The 18,933-nt window shown below is 34.6% G+C and overlaps 1 protein-coding gene across 5 annotated transcripts in view; it reads right to left on the reverse strand.

Annotated features, from left to right (window-relative positions):
- The window catches only part of RGS22 (regulator of G protein signaling 22), a 162,066-nt gene that overhangs the window by 105,043 nt on the left and 38,090 nt on the right, over positions 1 to 18,933 (reverse strand). For 4 of the 5 annotated variants that reach the window (XM_031947043.1, XM_031947040.1, XM_031947042.1 and 1 more), the window contains exons 4-10: positions 18,205 to 18,426; positions 15,934 to 16,019; positions 14,521 to 14,689; positions 8,129 to 8,249; positions 5,349 to 5,940; positions 4,032 to 4,193; positions 973 to 1,147 (exon numbers count right to left, since the gene is read on the reverse strand). In XM_031947043.1, coding sequence (XP_031802903.1) covers positions 973 to 1,147; positions 4,032 to 4,193; positions 5,349 to 5,940; positions 8,129 to 8,249; positions 14,521 to 14,689; positions 15,934 to 16,019; positions 18,205 to 18,426 — 1,527 coding nt within the window. Of the gene's footprint in view, positions 1 to 972; positions 1,148 to 4,031; positions 4,194 to 5,348; positions 5,941 to 8,128; positions 8,250 to 14,520; positions 14,690 to 15,933; positions 16,020 to 18,204; positions 18,427 to 18,668; positions 18,741 to 18,933 lie in introns of those variants that run through there. The other variant, XM_031947044.1, reaches the window with a different exon arrangement.

Here is an 18,933-nt window from a genome sequence, read left to right on the forward strand (position 1 = left end):
TTGTGACTCTCGAAAGCTAATGTGTGAACTGTTAAAGGTGTGAAAGGTGTGAACTCTGAACTAGAGAACTGCTAAGCATGATGCTAAAATTAGACAACTGACTTATCAATTTGTAAGAATCTTAACAGACACTTAAAGCTTGTATTGAAGTTTGTGCTTTATGGAAGCTTATACTAAAAACCAGATGAGATTTTAGAATATAACATTACACAAGGCAAAAGGGATAAATGGGATTGGTTGAGGAAACAAGAATAAGAGAACAGTCAATGGAGGCTAAGAACAGGATTTGAACAATGACAGCTGGGTGTACAGAATTACAGGGCTGGGGACAGAATGATAGGATGGGAGCATACTAATTATTGGGGAATAAATTCAAGCAGACTATTGTTTTCCATGGACAGTATTTCAGTCCATGAGATAAGAATATCAGGCAACTGCAGAAAGGGGAGGAAAAAGGAATAATCCATAATATCCAAATATCCATAATCCATATAAAAGGCAAGGCATAGCAGCCAGGATAAAATTCAAGGCAGGAGGATATGGATTAACACTGGAAGCAAGTTTCCAAATACATTTGAAATTAAAGAAAAGATAGGGGCCTAATTTTATACTCACAAATAATTGTAAACACATACAAAAAGAGATTCCATTTAAAAACATTGCATTGCATTTCAATTTTTTGTTTGAGTTATTTCAAGCTGCACATTATTTTTTTAAAATAGCTTTTTATTTACAAGTTATATGCATGGGTAATTTTATAGCATTGACAACTGCCAAACCTTTTGTTCCAATTTTTCTGCTCTTTCCCCCCAACCCCTCCCCTAGATGACAGGATGACCAATACATGTTAAATATGCAAGCTGAACATTATTAAAAGATTTTAATGCTTAAACTTAATGAAGGCATATATATAAATCAAATATTGATTTTTATCACAAACTTTACAATAATGAGTTCAACAATCCAACTTACCTTTAATGTAGAAATCTGTGGCATGCAAGATTTAGGTCTTAGTGGTAAAAGCGTCACCATTTGTGGGAAAGGATCGATATCTTTCCTTGGTTGCTCTTGGCGGGAATGCCAGAATTTCAGTTCAGCACTGGCATTTTTTATTTCATATTTATGTGTTACACAGAATCTAGGTCCCCTGTTGGAAGAAATATAACTTTAAGGAGGTTTTGATTAAAAACGATTCCTTATATCTCTGGTCATAAAAACATTTACAATATACCATTTTGGCCCCAACTACCATAATTTCTAACCTATTATTTTCTAAAGGGTAGCATGTAGGATAGTATAGTAGAAAATGCAGAAGATTGGAGCCAGAGGTCCTGAGTGCAGATCCCACCTCTGTCACCTAGGTACCTGTACAGTCTTACAAGTCATTTTTCCTCTTTAGTCCTCAGTTTACTCATCTTTAAAATGAAAGGGAGTGGTGTTTAGAATTGATGACTTCTAAAGTTTTTTTTTTACAGTCCTATGAATCTATGATCCATTTTTAGTCATCCTCATTTTTTTTAATTGTTCACCATTATAAAGAGAATAGAAAATTTGAGAATCTCATAGAGTAGAATTTAATATAAGGCAAATTTGCCTTTATTGTGTAAATAAATCAATGATCATGTGCCACCTGGCTGCTCTCCTGTATTCCATCATTGTCTACAGGAATTCATCTTTCTGCAAAATCCTATCAGCACTGAAATCATGCTTCCTTTGCCTCAGGTGGCGTCCCTCCCTCTCTCTGATCAGAGTAGATAGAGGGTGGACATTAAAGAGCCATTCCCAGATTCCCCATTTAAGGAAAAACCAGAGTAGACATCTCAGAATTTCCCACTGCAAGATTCCAGAATGCCCCATCCATTCAGGGTAAACCACCTGTCAGCTTTTTACATGTGATCTTTCCCTATTAGATTGTGAGCTCCTTGAGAACAAAGACTCTGCTTTTCTTAGCAACTTCAGCACTTAGCACAATGCCTGCCACAGAGTAGGTTCTTAATAAATGTTTGCTGGCTCACGGACTGAAATTAATAAATAAATGAAAAAGCATTTATTAAGTGCTATATGCAAAATTGAAGAGTCCTACCCTGAAGGAACTTACATTCTAACAGAGGAAGTCAAGACACATAGGAGAATAGTAGTCAGGGGAGAGTATTTCAGTTTGTAAAGTTACAAGTCATGAATACTGCCATAAAAGAGATTTATGCAGCTATTCTAATACTGCTTATAACTCAGTTACAGTACTAGAATTTAAAAATACAGTGGGGTGATGGAGCTAGAGAAAAATCAGCAATCTGAATATCTGTAATTAGTATAAACTTATGAGCATCTTATTATAAAAACAGAAGAGGTCAATACTCTGGGATCTTTTGTCACTAAGCCCAAAAGGTGGCAATGCATGTATACTCACATATTTGGGTATATTTAATATATTTGATATAAAATCAGATCATTGTATGTGAGAAGTGAGTTAGTACACAATTCACATAAAGAGTTCAGAGTCTTTAGCCTGCCATTTAAACTGCTCTATAATCTGATATCACATTGTATTTCCAGCCCAACCTTACACTACTGCCTTATGCTTTCCCATCTCAGTCTCTGTTCACATTGTTCCCTATAGTACCTGTTGAATTCACAGAATCAAAGACTTTCAGATTTAGTTAAGTAATATCTCAGAGACCATGAAGTCCAACCTAAGCCTGAATAAGAATCCCCTCAGAACAGATGCTCATTTGATCTTTCCTTAAAGTTTTCAGGTAACTCCTAAAGCAGCCCATTCCACTCTTGAATAGTTCTAATTCTTTGGAAATTTTTTCTTAACAAGTCTAAATTAGCCATTCTGCAGCTTTTATTCACTAGTGCTAGTTTTGCCTTCTGGATTCTGGGAGAATAAGTCCAACCCCTAAGGAGAGTATTTTAAATACTTAAAAGAATATCATCATATCTTTGTATGACAGTCCTATATCATGTACATTCTCCTAATGCTCCTCTTTTTAATTAAACAAGCAAACTAAAGGCCAGGCACTGTGCTAAGAACTGGAGACACAAAAACAAAAACAAAAAATTAAAGGTCTCTTCTCAATGGTTTTATAGTTTATTGGGGAGAGAATACACACACACACACACACACACACACACACACACACACAGTAAGTACAGAATAAAAAGACTTAAGAGAAAGTGTGTTAAATGGTCAAAGATTTATATATATATTTTTTAAATCCCTGTAAAAGATGTAGAAATTAATGTTTGAACTGTTATCTTGAAGGGGGCAAGGACTTTATGAAGTGTAAGTGAAAAAAGAGTGTATTCTAGCCAAAGAAATAGAAAAAGAAGATGGAGTAATAGATAGAAATAGGAATAGAGGAATAAATAGAAAGATGCTGGATCCTAGTGTGTGATTAAAAGAGAAAGAGTGTATAATGATGCTAAAAAAGAAAGATGGGAGCCAAGTTGAACAGCTTTAAAACATAAAACAGAAGAATTTCTATCTTATCTTTAGCAGCAATAGGGAGCATTTTGAACAGGCAAGTGACATGATTAAATCGATACTTAAGGAAATCTATATGGAAGATAGGAGAAGAGAAAGTCTTGTTATGTATGACTTGGTTTGTAAGGAGCTAAAACAATTGAAAGGCTATTTTAGGAGCAGGTTGGGCAGGAAGATATATTGGGATCATAGCAGTTGAAGGGGGTAAGAGAGAGTAAATAGCTAAGATTTGAAGAGAAAAAAATATCTGAGTTAAGGAGGATATTGCATGATTTCTGGTCTACTCTATGATCTCTAGCATTGTAAAAACCCAAGATATCTAAGGAAGCTTCTCAATGGACTTTTAAAAAGTTTTTGAAATTGGAGCCTTTGGGGGAAACTATGGTATTCAGGAAAAAGTCTAAATGATGACTTTGTCATTTCAAATTTCTATTAATTCTTATGTCTGTAAAAAACAACAACAACAACAACAACAAACAATTTTCCTACACAGTCTAAAAAAGAGAAATTAAATAACTATCATTCAAGCTTCAGTTTTTCCTACCAATACTGAAGTAAGGGTTTCACAACGTCAGCCTGAATGCATCTCAAATGTGGCTCATTCCAAAAAGATCCATCTATTAAATTAAGTTTTATTAAGACTTCTGGAGTGAGATAGCACTCTCCAGTACTCACTAGATAGCATTTTCTCATCTTCTCAAGGTGTCTAGAATAAAAGGAAACACAGAACATACTATTAATATCAAGATTAGTGAAAAACCAATAATTTCCAAATCTTCACATAATCTAGAAATAATATAATCAAAATTTTATTTCAGGAACTCCAAACTTTTGGATTTTGGAAATCTTAACATCATAAGATTGAGGAAAGCGCTAACAATCAAGTTCCTAAGCAATTAAGACTGAAAAAACTTTAAAGAGCACTTCTAGAAAAATCTCTTTCATGTCAGAAATGCTTAGAGACCCAGAGTAGTAGCTTTTCATAATTCACAAGTGAGCACTTTGGAATCACTGTTTATTCAGTGTAAAAATTAGCTCTGTAACCTATATACTAAAAATAAAAAAAAATTATGTAGAACATAGTAAATGTTTATGCTCAGGTTAGATAGATATCCTAGTAGGAGTAATAGTCTATCTTCAAACTCTAAAGGGTCTAGCTCAGTTATTAGAAAGCTGGCTAAGACAAGGACTTCTTTAATTAGATGCAATCTACCAAGATGTTTCATATCTCCTAAGTTCTAATTAGTTCAATATCATAGAACTAACTTATTGAAGACTTTAAGTTCATTTAAAACTGGACCAAGATTTATATGGCTCTCTCTCTACTACAAGAATTAGACAAATATATAGGCACTTGTTGAGATATCACAACTTTTATTCCCAGTTACCATAGAAATCTTTGACAGCACATAAAAAATATCATCCTAGAGTGAACAGTAGTATGCTCAAGACTACTATAAAAACTATCAGAGAGAGAAATTCTCATGTTGGCCAAAACAAACTGTCAACTTGAACAAGACATTTACCTCTCTGAATGTGTTTCCTCTCTTATAAAAGAAGAAAAACAAAATCTTGGCCATAGTAGTTTTCAAAGGATAAAAATAATAAATGTGAAAGTATTTTGAACTCTCAAGGGAAAATACTTTATTAAGTGAATCTTTTCGGTTATCTGTTAACTATGAAAATCAGAAGCCTAGAGAAAGTTAGTATTAATAACAATCATGATTTCAATTTTTAATAATAATCATTTCCCTCCAGAGCATTAATTTTTTTAGGGTCAAGAAGATTTATTGAACTAGTAGTAAAACATTCAAATAAATTTTTTTTATTTAAAAATATAATTTAATAAAAGGAAAAATACCTTTGACGTCTTCCAGCATCCCTAAGAACCTTTAATCTTTCAATATCCATCCAGAGCCACCGATATCTCTCCCCTAATGTCCCTTTTATAAACTTCTTAAATCTTTCAAACTCTTTCCTGGTGCCAATGTCATAAGTTTTATGAGAAAGACACCAATCGGCTCTGGCATCTACTCCGATGCTTTCAGTTCTTGAACATAAACTCACGAGCTCTACATTCTCATCAAACTCATTCTTTTTGATGTCAACAGAAAAATGTGAAATTTTCCTTTCAACATTCTCCTTCGGAGCTTGTATCACCACTTGTGAAACATTATTGAAGTTTATAACTTCTTCTTTAAGTGGCCGTTGAACAAGTTTTGCTAGTGCTGATTTCATAATAAAGTTTATATAAGCAGTTATAAATTCTTCAAATGTTGTGAAAAATAATTCCAAATCCTGACTGACCTCTTGTCTTTCTAAATAAATTCTCAAAAGAGCATGAGAAGGAGAGTCTTTAACAGATAGAAAACCTTTTTCATTCAAAGTTTCTGATGATGATCCAGGATCAATGCTTGAATCTTTCTTCATAGGTTCATCAAAAATGTTATCACCTTTTGGATTAAATCATTAATCATTAAAAAGACCATTAAATCAAACTGTGTTTCACTATGTGATTGATATAAAGAGGCTTTATAAAATTCCTTAAGAATTGTTAAATTCATGTAGCATAGGTTGTTGTAGACATGACAGAAATACCATATTAACATGTTAACATATAATATTAATTGTTTATGACAATTATATTAAACAACTATGCTCAATACTTTATTTCATATCCTAATGACAAGTGAAAAGTACCTCACACATAAAACAAAGAAATTGTATCCAATGGTTGTCAGAATTTAAGTCTATATATGACCATTTCTTAATTTGAAGGACAGCATACTATAGTGGGGAAAAGCATTGGCTCTGCATGTAGAAAAATTGGGTTCAAAATCTTCATTTTTTCTTTATTACTTACTACTTATGTGATACTGGACAAGTAACTTAACCTCTCTAGATGTCAATTTGCTCATCTGTAAAATAAGATGAGCTCTATGGTTATTTCCTATGACAAACTAAGAGAAGAAAATTTAACCACCTATACCAGAAAGATGAGATTTCTCTTTATAATCTTTATAATATAAGTTATTAAAGTTAAAAGTTTTTGAATAGTACAAGTCTGTTCACCAAATTCTCTACATAGGTCAACAGATTTGTGAACTCATCAATGTGGGTTCTCCTTTCAAAAATGCAATCACATCTAAATATTTACATCTTGTGCACCAGCTCTTGTCTATATCTTCCAAAATAGTCCACATCAGACTGTGAGAGACCTTCCTTGAGATGTCTTCATGGATACTATGGATACCAATAAAGCAAGCAAGCTATCCATTAGTTATTCCACATTCTCACTTCATGTAGTCCCTCTCTATAGATAGGCCTATAAATATACAAGCATACTATTTTCCATCAAACTCCTTCAAAGTAAACAATCCTATATTTGTGACTAGAAATACCCTTCTATATATCGTTTCTTCATCTCCTGAAGCTATAAAAGATATATTGTTTATATTATTCCATATAATACATTCATCTGGTTTCAAAAGTACCCAAACAAGGTAAGGTATCATTCATGTCCTGATCAGTCATACTTTATCATTCAATACATTTTTGACAAAATGAATTGGAAATTTTTCATTTTTATTTTTACTGAACATCAGTGAGTTTAATCCCCAATCCCATGGTAGAAGAATGATCTCTTATAAACCCAATAAAGGTGTACCTTCCTCATCTTAACAATAAGAGGAGAATATTTTTTCAAGTTCTGTTATTACTATTACTAAACTACTAAAGCCAAGTGCAAACTTTAGAATCATAGCATTGAAGAAAGTTATAGTAAGGAGTAACACTGATATTTCTACTTTCTTTTTACCTTTTCAACAAACATTAAGTGCTTACTTACTACATGCAAGTCCCAGAAATAAATAAGTACACACAGTCCTTGAATGCCACTCATTAGTTTCCCTACCCATCACCTCCTCATATTTCCAAATTAAGGATGTTAAGCAATAGAAAAAGGCCTTGTTTACCTAAGAATCATAGGACTTGGAAGAATCAATTGATAGAATCATATCTCTCATGAGCTGGGAGAATCAATTTTTCCTTAAACTGGGTATAGGTCAGTTGTAGCGCAAAGAATACATAAGAGAATAAATAGTATTGGACAACTGTGGGTACTGAGAACATTTTTTCAAGGGAATCAAGATAAAAATAGTAGGGTCAATGGCTAAGCTCTACCTCTATTCCTATTTCCTTTCTCCATGACACTTGTCTCACTCTCAAGACTAGGGCTCTTAATCTTTTTTTCTTCCATGGATCCCCCCCTTTTGGCAGCCTGATGAAGTCTATGGATTCTTCTTCAGAATGCTTTTTATGTATAAAAACCCAATTATTTTGAAATAATTCTTTTTAAAGTTCATGGGTCCCCGATTAGTGACTTCTTGCTCTAGAAGCTTTCCCCAGTGGCAAATTGTCCTGCTTCCTGAATGTCTCACCTTAAAAGCAGGGGTTGATTGATTTAGAAGATAAAGAAATATGTTATAATGATATGGAGAGAAGGAAAGCTTTCCCTTTTTAGCTCCACCAACAAAATCACAAAATGCCATACTGTAACAATAGAACAAGAAACAGTTAAGACTGAAGAATGGCATAAACTTCAGTATTTTCATTGTTTTAAAATTTGCCCCTTCTGCTTACCCTCAAAGGCTTTCTCTTGAATCCTAGAACTGATAATACTAGTAGGTGATGAGAAGGTTGTCACTGTGGCCTGGCTTTGTTTTGCCATTGTAAACCAATCTTGTGTCTGAGTAAATGTAGCCTAGAAAGTAAAAAGCACACAGGTTTAATATATCATTTTTTTTTTCACATAGAGGCCAGTGTTGCTACCAAAGAAAGAACAATTAAGAGTTGGAAAGGACCTTAAGAGACCCCCACACCCAACCTGGACAAGCAACATCTTACCTTTATTTGAAGGCTGTGTGTGTGTGTGTGTGTGTGTGTGTGTGTGTAAAACAAGTATAAAATGAATAAAAATAAATGTGTACAAAATAATTAAATATAAGTTTTGGGGAGAAGAGTAAGGGAGGATCAGGAAACGCTAAATACAGAAAATAGTGCTCCAGCAGCATCTTCAATGTAGAAACTTGAGGCAGATGGGAGAGCAATAAAAAAGGCATGACACAAATAAGAGATGCAGTGTTTTGGGTGAAGATCAGAAAGGATGCCAGTTTAGCCAAAATATAGTGAGTATTATCCAAAAAGAGAGTAATATACAATAAGGCAGAAAAAAATAGATTGAGGAGATATTGTATAAGACTTTAAAAGTTAAGCAAAAAAGTTGTATGCTAGCTTAAAGACAATAGAAAGTCATTATAGATGATTGAGTAGGGAAGGCACATAGTCAATACTGGGTTTAAAGGAAAGTATTTAGGTAGTAAAAAGATTTAAGGGGAAAAGACTAGAGACAGGGAAATCAATGAGGAGGCTGTTACAATATGTGAAAGATGATGAGGCCCTCAACTGAAGACAGCTGTGTGAGTGAGAGCATCAGGTGTCAAGACCATTCCTCCCTTTTCTTATATTAGGAGACATTTTGTTTTCCAGAACTAAGGCCCAGCAAGGAGGTTGTACTCTGAACTTGACATACAACAGTCCTTTGTGCTTATCCTCTGGATGAACTTTGTTGCAATTAAATCACTGAATTGGCTCAAAGCAGCCCTAGGTGATCCCTGAGCCTGGACAAGCACTCATAGGAACCACATTGCCATCATGAGGTCTTGCTATGAGTCACTAGACACACTTATTTCCTGGTTGCTGTTACACCTCACTGCTTGGTTTAGCCATAATTATATATATATATTAAGGTTTGCTCATGCTGCCTTGAGTCCCTTTGGTCGTAGAGAAGACCTTGATATGCATGTCTAGTTTCCTTCCTCCAACAAAATCAAGATGGCTTTTGTCTATAATCTCTGTGAGCAATTTGACATTTTATTTAATTTTATTTTTCAGAGTTGACTGTAGGCATAAAGCTTTTGCTATGACATCTGTGCTTCTTTGGCCAGTTATCAGTTGGTGTAATAACCTCTGTGGCTCTCTTGGTTTATTTTATTTTTCAGAGTGACAGTTGGTATATAACCTCTGTGAATTCTTTGGTATTTTTAAGGTTAATAGAGAGATGTTGTTGAAGTTAAAAATGGAAATATTCAGCAACTGAACAGATATTGGAGGTGAAGAAGAATGATGAATCCAGAGAAATGTTGAGATTACTAACCTAGGAGATTAGAAGGATGATGAGATTTTTATAAGTTAATTTTGGACATGTCAGTCCCACTTGAAATATTCAACAGACAATTTGTATTGTAGGATTAAGGTTGAAGAGGTTCTAGGGATGGATCTGGGAGTCATCTGCCCCAAAATATTTAAATCCATGGGAGCTGAAAAAGAACAGCTGAAAGGGTTACCTGTAGAATCAAACTAGGGGAAGTATGTGAAGTCAGAGCAGGGATGATGGAATGGCCTGAGTCCTGAGTAGTGGGGAGGGATATGAGTCATGGTGAAGATGAATAGGTTTAGGGTGGAGAAAGGCAAGAGTAAAATGGAATTATTGCTTTTGATAAGGTTAAAGGATTTCTAAGTTTTTAGTGAAGGAAGCAGAAGACTTGCAAATAATGAGATCAAGAGTACAACCTTCTCCATAAGTGACTAAGATAGAGGTCATGGGATTTGAGGAGACTGCTGAAGAACCAGGATATCAGCATATTTGAGAAAACATCAACACACATGTTGAAGACCCTAAACAACAGTTGTGGAGGAAAGAAAGACTGAATCTTTCTTTAAAAATGACCTGTGCACTTTGTAGAAGTCACCATTATCTTTAATGAGTAATTACTTTATACGCAGCTGGGACAGTACAGTGGATAGAGCGTTGGGCCTGGAGTCAGGAAAGTCTGAGTTCAAATGCAACCTCAGCAGTGTGAACCAGCTAACTTCACTTCGGCTTAGTTCCTGGGGCTTTTGTGAGGATCAGCTGAGATAATACTAATAACAATAATACTGAGATAATTCTGTGTCCCAGCACAGTGCCTGGCACATAGCAGGTGTTACAGAAATATTACCTAGTATTGTTATTAACTATTATGAACAGAGTGAACCTCAAAAAAAGGGAGATTACTGAGTGGAGGCAACAAAGGAATAGACTATAAATTTAAGTGGGAAATAGGAATATTCTTATTCTCTGAAGCTCCTCCTCCCAAACCAGTGTGAGAGGACATGATATTAAAGGAAGTGCATCTAGTAATAAATATTGAATAATAGGGAAGCAGTGTTACTTTGGTTAATAAAAAATCAATAAACATTTATTAAATGCCTACTTATTGCCAAACACTATGCTAAGTGAGAATACAAAGAATGGCAAAAGATGGTCTTTTGCCTTCAAGGAGTTCACAATCTAAAGGGGGAAACAACATGTAAACAACACTATGCAAACAAGCTATATGCAAGATAAATAGATTATAATCAGCAGAGGGAAGGTCCCAAGCATTAAGGGGTAATGGAAAAGGATTCCTGTATGAGGTGGGACTTGAAGAAGCCAGGGAAGCCAGAAGACTGAGATGAGGAAGGAGAGTATTTCAACCTGGAGCCAAAAAAGAAGTGTCTTCCCTAATTCAGTTTCAATTGATCAATGATGGACAGAAGCTGCTACACCCAAAGAAAGAACACTGGGAAATGAATGTAAACTGTTTGCATTTTTGTTTTTCTTTCCGGGTTATTTATACCTTCTGAATCCAATTCTCCCTGTGCAACAAGAGAACTGTTCGGTTCTGCACACATATATTGTATCTAGGATATACTGCGACATATTCAACATATATAGGACTGCTTGTTATCTGGGGGAGGGTGGAAGGAGAGGGGGGAAAAATTGGAACAGAAGTGAGTGCAAGGGATAATGTTGTAAAAAAAAAATTACCCTGGCATGGGTTCTGTCAATAAAAAGTTATTATAATAAATAAAAATAAAATAAAATAAAAAAACATTAAAAAAAAAAAAAAGAAGTGTCTTCTATAAGAAACAGCAAGGGAGACAGTGTCATTGGACCATGGAGTAAGGAGGATTGAGAGTAGGGATGGGGAATGTAAACTGAGAAGAGAATGGAGAAGTATGGAGGAATGTAAGTTATGAAGGACTTTAAACACCAAAGTATTTATATTTAATCCAAGAAGTAATGGGAAGCCAATGTAGTTTATTGAGAAGGGAGATGATATGGTCAGATCTGTGCTTTAAGAAAATATATTTAATGGCTAAATAGAGGGTGGACTGAATTGGGGAAGGAACTTGTGTTAGGCAAACCAACTTCTAGGCTATTAAAAATCTCTATGTGAGGTGATGAAGACTCGAACCAGAGTAGATTTGAGAAATATACAAAGATAGAATTGACAGGCATTGATAACAGTGGTAATAGGAGAAATAGGGAGAAAGAGTGAGGAGTTGACAATGATATACAACTTATAGGCATATGAAACTGGGAGGATAGTAGTGCCTTCAACAGCAATATAAAAAAAAAGTTTCAAAGAAGGGAAGAATTGAGGAAAAAATAATGAATTTGTTTTGGACGTGTTGAGATGTCTCCTGGACATCCAGATCAAGATGAATAATAGGCAATTGTTTTTGTGAGACTAGATATCAGCAGGGAAGTTAGGGGGTACATAAGATGATTTGAAAATCATCAGCATAGAGATGATAATGGAATCCAGGAAGGTGATGAAATCACTAAGTGAAATAATATATAGAAGAAATAGAAGAGAGTCCAAAACAGAGCCCTATGTGACCCCCCTATTTATTGAGCATGATCTGGATGAAAATTTGGTAAAAGGAGACTGAGAAGTAGCAGTCAGAGAGAAGGGTCAGGAGAGGAGAGTAGATAGAAGAGAGTATCAAAGAAAGGGAGGTGATTTACAGGGTTTAAGGCTGAAAAGAGGTCAAGAAGGATAAGAGTGAGAAAAGGCCATTAGATGAGCAATTAAGATATGCTGGTAATTTTGGAGAAAGCAATTTTAGCTGAATGATGCTATCAGAAGCCAGACTGTAGAGAGTTAGGAATAGAGTTGAAACAGAGGAAGTGGTGGGCACCTATTGTAGACAACCCTTCCAAGGAGTTTGACTCCAAAAGAGAGGAAAGCTATAGAAGGGTAACGAGTGGGGATGGATAGATCAAATAGAGGATTCTGAGGATAGGACTGCATCAGCATATTTGTAAGAAGTAGGGAAGCAGTCAATAAAGGGAGAGATTGAAGATAAGTGAGAGAGGGGGAGTGACAGAAGGGACAATCTGCTAGAGAAGATGGCAGAACAGGATTCACTTTTGCAGATAAAAGGATTGGCTGTCACACATATGTTTGATGTAAGATAAGGAGAAGAGGGAATTGGTGAATTCTCTTTTTTTCTGTAAAATATGAGGCAATGTTCTCAGCTAAGAGGGTGGGGAGGCAAAGAAGATTAGAGAAAGAATGGAAAAATTTAGAAGAACTGCTGTGATAAGTGGGATAGTGAGTTAAATAGAAAGGTTTAAAAGGATTGCCAGTTGAGGTAATGTAACAAATTTGTGATGGACCCAGCATGGCTGGCAGTAAGATTTGCATGCTTTTCTCCACCTTCTTTTGGCAGCACATACACAGGAGCAAGTGGATGGTAAAAGTGAGCCAAGTATGAGGCTTGGCAGAATATAATAAGGAACATGATGAAGAAGCAAGGGACAGTGTAGAATTCAACTAGTTCACCAAAGGTTCAAAATAGGGAAAGGATGGCAGTGTAGCTAGGGCAGGGGTGGTGGCCTGGGAGAGAACTGAGGGGTCAAGGTGGTTATGGTGTAGATGAAGAACAGAGACTGAAGCTGTAAGACAGAGGAAAAGGTGGAATAACAGATGACTCTGATCCAAAAAGGGAATTTCAGAGTTCGCAAACATGGAAGTAAAGTATTTGTGGATGGCGGCAAGATCAAGGATTGACTGTCTCTAGTATATAACTGAGATGGGGTAGAGGAGTATATGATGGGAAGTAAGTAAATGGTGGAACTGGGAGGTTCAGCTATTTGAGGGAGAGTCTATATGTATGTTAAAGTCCCCTAGCATGAGGACTTGGGAAGGAAAGATTGTGCTCTTGCTTTACAACTCTTCATGGCTTTGTTATTTCCTGGTGGGCCTAATACACTTTTAATAACAGAGATTATACATGTTTTATATCTGTGTCTTATTAATTTAATCTGATTTGTGACACCAGTTTGGCTGCATTTTAAAAATCATGGCTATTAGAGATGAGAGACAGTATTTTAGAAAATAAAAATTTATATGTGTGAAAGATTTGTGAATTCATCATTATATGTGACCCACTATACAAATTTCAACTCTTTTAGAGCTTAATAAATCATTTTATTACATTGCCATGAATTTCATTATTTTCTGGAGCCGCAAGAACTGATAACCTGGTGATTAGTCATCTAGAACTTCTCATCTCAGAGAGGTTTTATCCTTCTGCAATAAGCACAAAAATCTATCAATGGATCCAAAAGAGCTAACAGATAAATGGCATTGTTAAGGTTTTTCAATTGTTTTATGTACATTTTCTCATTTGATCCTCACAAAAATGCTGAGAAATTGATGTTCTTATCTCCATATTTAACAGATGAGGAAAACTGCAGCTCAGAGAGGGTGACTTCTTCAGCATCACACAGTTAATAAGTCTCTGAAGCAAGATTTGAAACCAATTTTTGTGACTCCAAACCTAGCCTGATATCTGCTTTTGTGCTATGCTGCCATCTGCTTAAAGAAAACCCCATATATCCTTTATATGTACAATGGGAATAAAATAATTAGCCATGCTTTACATAAAAGACAAAAAAGCGATATCTGAGAATAAACTCAAAAGTATTAAGAATGTAGTATTATATATTATGTAGATATTATATATTGTACATATATTATTCTATGTTATAAACATATTACTTTTAGAAGTTTTATATCTACTTTTCCTGGTCAATAATAGAATGTAAGCTATAAATAAATCTCAATAAATGAAAAGCATGCTTTTTCTTTTTTTACCTCGCCAAGCGAAATGTAGTATTTTTTCATAAGTAGCTCATTTTCATCTTCAGCAATCGAAGGGGGTGGAGCTTCTAGCTTTTTAGTAACCCAGGGCCTATAAAGAGAATCTATGTGCATTTTCATGCCTGATCTGCTCCATCTCACTTGTGATATGAGTTTAGCTAACCTGCATTTTAGAAATAAGAGCTATTAGAAGTGAGACACAAAATATGTCTTAGGAAAAGATCAAGAATTCAATTTTATATAAACAAATCCATTATCCCATCTATAGAATACCCTGATCTTGATGTAGCTAGAACTTTGGCCAAAGCTGGAAGCCAGCCTTCCCTGATGGTTCTGATACATTCTTTTCAGTATCTAGTAAGACAAGAATTTTTAATTTTCTTTTTTTATTATTGTTATTTAATAAGACTTTGTAAACACACACAACACACCTACGTGGTTACATATTCAAAAATGGCCAAATGCTCAATAAGTTTATTGCTAACTCATCTCAAAAATCACATTTATATATGCAAATTTCAAAATTTCAGAGATATTTGCTTAATTAGTACCCAAATTAAAACTATTTCCCCAGTATTTCTAATGATCTTTTGGTTTTTGATTCTCTAAGAAAAATCCAAAGTTTCCAACATAAAGAATCTCATTCTTTGTGACATGTTAGAACTGAGAGAAAGCAAAATTCCAGAATAATTCAACCCCATCAGAGTCATTTTGTGGCTTTGATAGGTATTTCATGTACTTTTTTTATTAGTGGGGAAAAAAAGCTTATTCAGAGCAGAGGTCAATATTAAGTAGCACAAAAAAAATTCTGAACATATTAAGATAAAAATATCTTGATGCATTTTTAAGGCCAAGGTAAAAAGAAGTATGTGATGTTCTAATATGGCTTGGTATCCTTTTTCTTCCACCTTAATCCATACACATAATCATTAATCTGATAAACCATTCCAACTTTCTTAATTATATGAAATTCAGTTTATTTCTGTGAGTTTCACAGAAAATAGTATTCAGAATTATAATAAGAAGCATATTTCTTAGACTTGGCTTACTTAAGATCTTTTTTTTGGAAAGAGTAAAGACTCTCAAGAATAAATAAAAACATAATGTTGATGTTCTAATGAGAAAATAGCTAACAAAGCTTATCTATAGAATCACTAAAATGTATATGGGTTAAAGAAGAGTTCCAATCTATGAGCCTTTTATTGGAATAATGTTTTTAAATGAATAAAATACAAAGCATTACAAAGGAAACCAATCATACTGAAAAAATTATCTAAATTGTTTTTTCAAAAATTACTTCACATATGATTAAAGGTTGGACACATAAGTATCTTGAAAAAGTAGGGCAAAAATTAAGTTAAAAAAAATTTTAGATTTATTTTAAGCATTTATTAAGCATAATAATACCTGTATTCAAAGTAACAATCACTTTCCAGAAATGCTGGAAGTCTCTCTTTCTTAATCCACTGGATACTTTGTTCACGGTTGAGAGACTATTAAAGAGATAGAAACAGAGAGAATAAAAGTAATTAAAAAAAAATTTACTATGGGTCTTGACACTAACAAGTTACTGATTGACTATATCAATTTACTAACCATTACTGTTTGGGCAGGAGTAGACATGAATTGGGTCATCCATTTAAGCCCGTTGGTACGATTAGGAGTCTTGATACCCTGGAGCCTATATATATTAGTTAAATTTCTAAATCTTATTCTTCCACATTCAATTCAACTCAGTAAACATATATTAACTAGCTACTAGTGGTATATAACATATTAGATGCATAGTATACAAAGACAAAAACAAAATAGTCTGAACTCAAGAAGAACATCAAGAAGATTAACTACTTGTAGTAGTTAAGACAGTCATCTCTCCTCAAGATCTTCTAGGCAGAATAATAAGTGTTTCTAGAATTCTTCCTCCTACCACCAATTCATCACAATCCACACAGATGCCAAAGTAATTATTTTTGAGCCCATACATTAGGCTATCTAGTGGAGCAGTAGATGGTATATTGGATAGATTACTCAGAAAGACCTGAGTTCAAATTCAGCCTCAGACACTTACAAATTATATGACCCCAGGCATGTCACTTAGCCTGTTTACCTCAGTTTCCTCACCAGTAAAATGGGGATAATAACATCACTTCCTGGGTTGTTGTAAGGATCAAGTGAATAAAAACTGTAAGGTCTTCAGTACAGTGCCTGGCACATTGTAAGCATTATATAAAAGTTAGCTATTATTTAGCTACCAAACTGGATCCATACCACTTAAGAGACATAGGTCTAGAGCCTCTTTTCATCCTCAACACCATCTCTAGGAGAAAAAATCAGACCTTTGCTCAGGCCTTGACCAGTCTACAATGCTATATGGTTAGCAAAGAGATTATTAATTCCTCCTCTCTGAATCCCTGTAATTCAAGAGTTGTAGACTTCCTTTCCCTACTGCCATCCTGGCTTACTACTTCTTGTTTTAAATTAAAGCTTTTTATTTTCAAAACATAGGCAGAGATAATTTCCAATATTCACCCTTGCAAAACCTTGTGTGTAATGGGCTAGAACGCTGGAGAAATATACTCAAGGCTCAGTATGATTGATTTAATCCTACAACAAGGTGTTAACTCAGTGGAATCGATGAGACAATGGTTCTCTAATTTACATATACTTAGTACTTAGCATGGTGATGTAATAGTTCTACAATTGATGTAATTGTAATAGGGTATTTAAACTGAGGACAAAATCAGCCACAGACATTCCATCTTTGATCAGCTTCCTAGTGATTTGAGCCTGCCTCCTGCACTTTGAGAGAGAAGACTTGACCACCATCCTGGTGGCTCTCTTGACTCCTGCATTCCTCCACTGAAACCAAGACCCATTTTGGAGGGCCTTCGACCAGCCTTGGTTTCAGAAGAATAATCACCATAAGAATAGTCAGGAATAAAGTCCAAAGTCTTTGTTTTCACCTTCCTGCCTTCACAGTCTGTCTTCTTCACCTGGGGTTGGGCTAGTTTTCTGGAGGAATGGATCTTGGTTTCAGTAGACGAATGCAGGAGGCAGGAGAGCCACCAGGATAGTGGTCAAGTCTTCTCTGTGTCTGGCTGAGTTTGTCCTCAGTTTATATATTCTATTATATCATTATAGTATACTGAGTATAAATCAATCATTATATCACTAGGGAACCATTATTTGTTGTAAGATTAAGTCAATTATACTGAACTAAAGAACTATTAATCACCATACTAAACTAGATAACCATTGTCTTATCAATTCTACTGAACTAACACCTTTCTCCAGAGTTCTGGCCCATTGTACTTATGCTCCAATTTTTTTTTCTCCTTCCTTTTCTCCCAACCCCTTCCCCAGACAGGAAGTAACATTCTCCTTTCAGGAGATAGGCAGCATGATTTATCATCAATCTTCTGCAATTCTAATAGAGAAGAAAGGAAACAGAAGGACCTATGGGAAGTCTTCTCAGGGATGTTAGTCAGAAAAAGGGGGAGAAATATAGGAAAATAGTGAGAATAAATGAATCAAGTGAGATTGTTGTTGTTTTTGAAGAGAGAGACATGAGCACTTTGTAGGCAGTAAGCAGTAATGGAAAAGGACCCCTCAAGATCTATAACTTAATTCCAATTAATGCTTTATTTAGGTAATTTTAATTTAAATGTAGTTTCTTACCATAATATTATAGTTGATCTTTACAGTGCTTTGTTTAGTAGGGCTAATTGGTTTATTAGGTATTATATCACATTTTTCTTTCCTTATAACATCATAAATGGGATTTCGAGGTTTTTGTTCACGTAGAATTCTTTTCAGTTGCTTTTCTAGAATATTTGGGGCATCATTAAGTACTTCAAAAACTCCATAGTCCACATTGAATCTAATTGCTTCTGAAAAAGTCTGAAAAAGAAATGTTTTAAAAATTATATTTTTAAAAAATAATACATATACATATGAAAAGAAATTTAAAAGGATTTAAAAAATTTTCCAGCACATCAAATTCCTATTTAGAAAGCATGTAAAAAGATTAGAAAGTTATTGGCCTGAGACTAGGGTACCACTTTAGTTTCATAAATTCAATTAAGCCATTGGATAGAATTAGGGAATACCATAACAGTAATTTTCCCATCTGGCCACCTCACCTAAGCTATCTGCATCTCATAAACTTGCAGAATTTGGTTTCAATGATACAGTCTTGTTGGAAGGATGAATCACTAGGAAAGAATGAGAGAGGAAAGAAGACTTTTACACCATTACATTCTCCTCTTATCCAAAAGGAAATCTAGATTTACTAGTACAATATCTGATTTATTTAGAATCATAACTTTTGTTGAAAGAATTTCATCTTCTAAGTCATCTGATAACTTCCTTGCATGTACACTTAAATTACATGAACATAATGTTCAA

The sequence above is a fragment of the Sarcophilus harrisii genome, chromosome 1, assembly GCF_902635505.1.
Source record: "Sarcophilus harrisii chromosome 1, mSarHar1.11, whole genome shotgun sequence".
In the NCBI taxonomy this organism is placed as follows: Eukaryota; Metazoa; Chordata; class Mammalia; order Dasyuromorphia; family Dasyuridae; genus Sarcophilus; species Sarcophilus harrisii.